The sequence below is a fragment of the Etheostoma spectabile genome, chromosome 12 (genome assembly GCF_008692095.1).
Source record: "Etheostoma spectabile isolate EspeVRDwgs_2016 chromosome 12, UIUC_Espe_1.0, whole genome shotgun sequence".
NCBI lineage: Eukaryota > Metazoa > Chordata > Actinopteri > Perciformes > Percidae > Etheostoma > Etheostoma spectabile.
In genome coordinates, this window is record NC_045744.1 from 26,545,912 (window position 1) to 26,550,592 (window position 4,681).

Here is a 4,681-nt window from a genome sequence, read left to right on the forward strand (position 1 = left end):
AAGCTATTCAAATAATAATAGTTGACCCATTCGTATATTTATATATCATATTTCAATGTTAAAATGTGGCACAGTGAATCCTTAAGCTAAACTGTATCTGTGGGTGGCTATCCTACCTATTTAAGTGTTTGTACACGTTTTTTTATCATTTATATTTCTACTATTTTTTTATATAACAATCATTTGGGCTACTCTGGGGACACCCTAGGGGTCCCGGGCCCCTTGTTGTAAAATCTCTGGAATAGACAGTATCAATGGAAAAATAAAAATATAATAAAGCTGTCGTTCTTACCACCAAAGGGATGGAGCAGATCAGGAAAACAATGGTCATTAAGATCAGAAGCCAAAACATCTGCATCTCCGCCGCGGAGGTGACCAGCGGCAGCCGGGGGAAGCGGCGACGCGATCCTCCCTGCTCACACAACTCCGTCCTGACTATCCCGGTCCTCTGGTTCATCCCCACCAGCGACCTGCACACCGCCAAATTACACAGAACGGTCACTGCGATCAGCAGCAGCATCACGCCGCCGTACAGGAAGGAGTAGCAGGCTCCCAGTGGATCCGTCGCCCTCCAGTCCAGAAAGCACCAAGTCCCGGGAAAGTGCCTGATGTGTTGCCCGAAGCCAAAACTGGGCATAATGCACAGGACAATGTTAGCCAGGTAGATGACCAGGAGCGCAAAGCGCGCCATTGTCCGGTCTATGTGCTGGGAGTAGAAATAAGCGTGGTTTATGGCTAAGTATCGTTCCACAGCCATGGCGCACAGGATGGACATGCCGGCCGAGCCGAAGAAGAGCATGGAGAATGAGAAGAAGTGGCAGAGCAGCACGCCTCCTGGCCAGCGGTTAGCCACATATGTGGCGATCACCACCGGGCTGGTGAAGCACGTTCCCAACAGATCCGTGATGGCCATCCCGCACACCAGAGTGTAGAAAGTGGTTTCCTTCTGCTCCTTTTTGGAGATGCACAGCACAACTATGGCGATGAGGTTCCCCAGGACTCCCACGGCGAACATGGTGGCTGAAATGACCAGAGACTTGGACTCCAGCCGGAGCGCAGGGAACGCGCTTAGGTTGTGGCTGAGAGAGAGAGGCGGCAGCGGCTCGGAAACATTCGTGTCCAGTTCTCCAAACGCGTGAGTGCCGTTTATCATTATTAAGTGCAAGAACTTTCTGCCTTATTCCGAAAACTCGCTCTGGCTATATAGAGTGCTGCTTGGCATTCATAAAGTGTAAAAGTACATCCTGTAAGAGGCTGTTTCGGACAGAGCATGAAGTGCATCACATGGAAGTGCTTCTTGTGTTTAGTTTCCAGTGGTGCGTCTGTTTCCTGATGCTCCCATATGAAGGTGTGCATGCCTGGTCGTGTTTACACTGCTCCGTGCTACGGGTATTTAAGCTGTGTGCTGATGTCAGGGGAGTGACGTGCGGGTTGTGAGCGCAGCGAGCCAGGTTTCCCAGGAACACGTTTCTACAGCCGAAGAATCCATATTCAGTTGCCTACTTTTAATGCTTGTCATTTATCAGCCTCAGAGGTAAACTGCAAGAAGCTCACTAAACCCAGAAGCCAACATAGAAAATCATGTAGCACGAAAATCTTTTAAAAAAATCCTGCTTTTGTACAAAATCTTCATAGATTTTCTTCACCTTTGCTCCACATTTAACTAACCATAATAAAAACTACAAGCTCTTTTTCTGGATTGCTAGGCTAAATATGCAACATGCTCATTATTGTGAGAATGCAGGATTATAACTAGGCCTACCTGTGGCTCAATAGGCTTCACGGGTTTCTTTAGAAAACTAAAACTAGTCTGTGTAATATGGTCCAGAAACACAAGTTGAGGGATCATGATGTCATCAGTCCCAAAATTCAGCACCAAGGTCAGCGCCTTTAACACAACACCAGGAACGGAGTCGGTTCTCACGCTGCTGTTTGAAGCCACACACTCGACAGTTACACTTTACTGATTGCAGTATGTCTGATTACGTTGCAATCGATGGCACAACACACACTACTGTTTCAAAGACGCATTACGTTGTCCATTTCATTCACCAATGCTTCTCCAAACCAGTAAGAATCCATAAATGGACCATAAAAGAATCAAAATGTCTCCAATGCACAAACAAATTCATAATTCTGTTTGTATTTGGTGTCTAAACTGAGAGCCCACCACGTTGCAGGGAAAAGGCTTCACTGAGGTGGGGGAGGATTCTTCAAGTGATCATTGATTTTTATTAAAGAGCCTCTCCATTCCTCTTTCCTAATCGCTGATTCCGAGGAGCCTACGTATCATTCATTCAGACAATATCCATAAACCGTTCCATAGGGGGGTACGAGTGCATGCCATCCCGGAGACAATTTTTGGCCTAGCCCAAATTTGGTAGCCTCTGGCACATTCAAATCAAAGTTCAAAATTAGCACCGTCCACCTGCCAAATGCTGGTAAAATACTGATATGCACCAATCAAACACACACACAGTTAACCGTTGTGGTGTCACATATATTGGCCTGCTCTCTTTACAGCCAGACTAATGATGTGTGCGTAGCACATCTCAACATCCCCCCAGACTGCACAAGTTCCTCTAAGGACCTTGATTAAGGCTCTGCAAGAGACTAAGTTATGTTTAATTAGGGAATCCTATCAGCATCATTGTACAATGACACGCACACCAAGCACGCATGTACGCCCTCACATATATATATCACACAACACACACACCACACACACACCACACACACACACACCACACCCACACCACTCATGCGTGTACAAACCCCTAAAGAAAACCTATAACCCACTCCATGTTTTGCTCAGTGGGCAGCCAAGAGTCCCTCAGGTTGCATATGACAGAGAATTGTTTGCATTGTTATGTGTGGGCATCAAGGCCGCTGATGTCTGAAGCCTTGGTTATTACAGCAACAGCACTAACACACACACCCCCCCACACACACACCCACACACACACACACACACACCCACACATACACTCCACACGAGGCATCGTCAAAGAGAGGGAGGAGAATCCACTTACACAGACCAAGACAGAGAACCACAACATCCACAACCGTTCACCATCAGATAGACCTTTTTCTCATTGGATATGATGATTCTTTCTTTTCCAAGGATAATCTTATCTGCTGTTGCTGCTTCTGGGTGTGTGTGTGTGTGTGTGTGTGTGTGTGTGTGTGTGTGTGTTGTGTGTGGTGTGTGTGTGTGTGTTGTGTGTATGTGTGTGTGTGTGATCCCCATGTGATCAGATGCCAAGGATAAAATGGAAATAACACTATTGTAAATCAATAGAAAGTTTGCCTGTAGGCATGAAGACACTACACACTATTATAGTACCGATTAGAAGATTTTTTTAATGGTTTACACTGTTTGATATTATTTAAAGCCATAGTGCGTAGTTTCGTTCTCCCCCATGAGGAATTCTAAGTCTAATGACATCCAACACTGTCGGCACGTCCACTGATACAAGCCTTACGTGATCATGCACCGCCCCCACCCCTCCTCCACGTAGTTGCTTGAGCCAAGGAGGACCAAAGGATTAAAAACCATGATGACCTCTTCATGTAATAATCTTCACTGAGTTTCTGCGCTGGAAAGTCACCAGACGAAACAATCTTCTGAACTAGTCTGCTGAGAAAATCCAGAGGATGTTGGAGCTGATGTCTAATTAGCTTGTGCAACTCATTTTGACCAAGTCACGCCTTTAACACAACACCAGAACGAAGTCTGTTCCTCACGCTGCTGTTTGAAGCCACACACCTCAACAGTACACTTTACTGATTGCAGTATGTCTGATTACTTGCAATCGGGCACAACACACACTACTGTTTCAAAGACGCATTACGTTGTCCATTTAATTCCACCAATGCTTCTCCAACCAGTAAGAATCCATAAATGGATCCATAAAAGAATCAAAATGTCTCCAATGCACAACACATTCATAATTCTGTTTGTATTGGTGTCTAAACTGAGACCCCCAACGTTGCAGGGAAAGCTTCACTGAGGTGGGGGAGGATTCTTCAAGTATCATTGATTTTTTATTAAAAGAGCCTCTCCATTCCTCTTTCCTAATCGCTGATCCGAGGAGCCTACGTATCATTCATTCAGACATATCCAAAAACCGTTCCATAGGGGGGTACGAGGGCATGCCATCCCGGAGACTTTTGGCCTAGCCCAATTTGGTAGCCTCTAGCACATGGGTCTCAAACTCGCGGCCCGGGGCCAATTGCGCCCGCGGGATGATATTTTGTGGCCCCCTACTTGACATCAAGTTAAGTGTTAGTGCGGCTCGCGCGTTCTGAAACTTTTTGGTCATTGCGCTTGTCACTTATGGGCTACCGTTAGTATCTCCTGACAGCGCGTAACGGTTGTCAAGCTAGCTAAGTACTCTTTGCGGCAAATGCCTGAGGTTTGACAATGTGATGTCTGTTGTTGTGAAATTCACAAACCATATCAGATCTAGGGGCTTAAAGCACCGGCAGTTCCGCGCCCTGTTGGGAGGAAATAGTTTTTTTTGGAATACTTGAGCCCAGACTCTACTTCCAGCGGCCCCCAGTAAGTTGAGTTTGAGACCCCTGCTCAGCACATTCAAATCAAGTTCAAAATTAGCACCGTCCACCTGCCAAATGCTGGTAAAATATCATGGCTGGTAGTTTGCTTCACTCACCACCC

At 46.1% G+C, this 4,681-nt stretch overlaps 1 protein-coding gene across 1 annotated transcript in view; it reads right to left on the minus strand.

The window, feature by feature from the left end:
* Positions 1–1,147, minus strand: part of ptger4c (prostaglandin E receptor 4 (subtype EP4) c) — a gene marked incomplete at its 5' end in the record, with an annotated part of 2,605 nt that extends 1,458 nt beyond the window's left edge. The window contains 1 exon segment of the mRNA XM_032531311.1: positions 293–1,147. Coding sequence (XP_032387202.1) covers positions 293–1,147 — 855 coding nt within the window.
* Between the last annotated feature and the right edge of the window lie 3,534 nt (positions 1,148–4,681).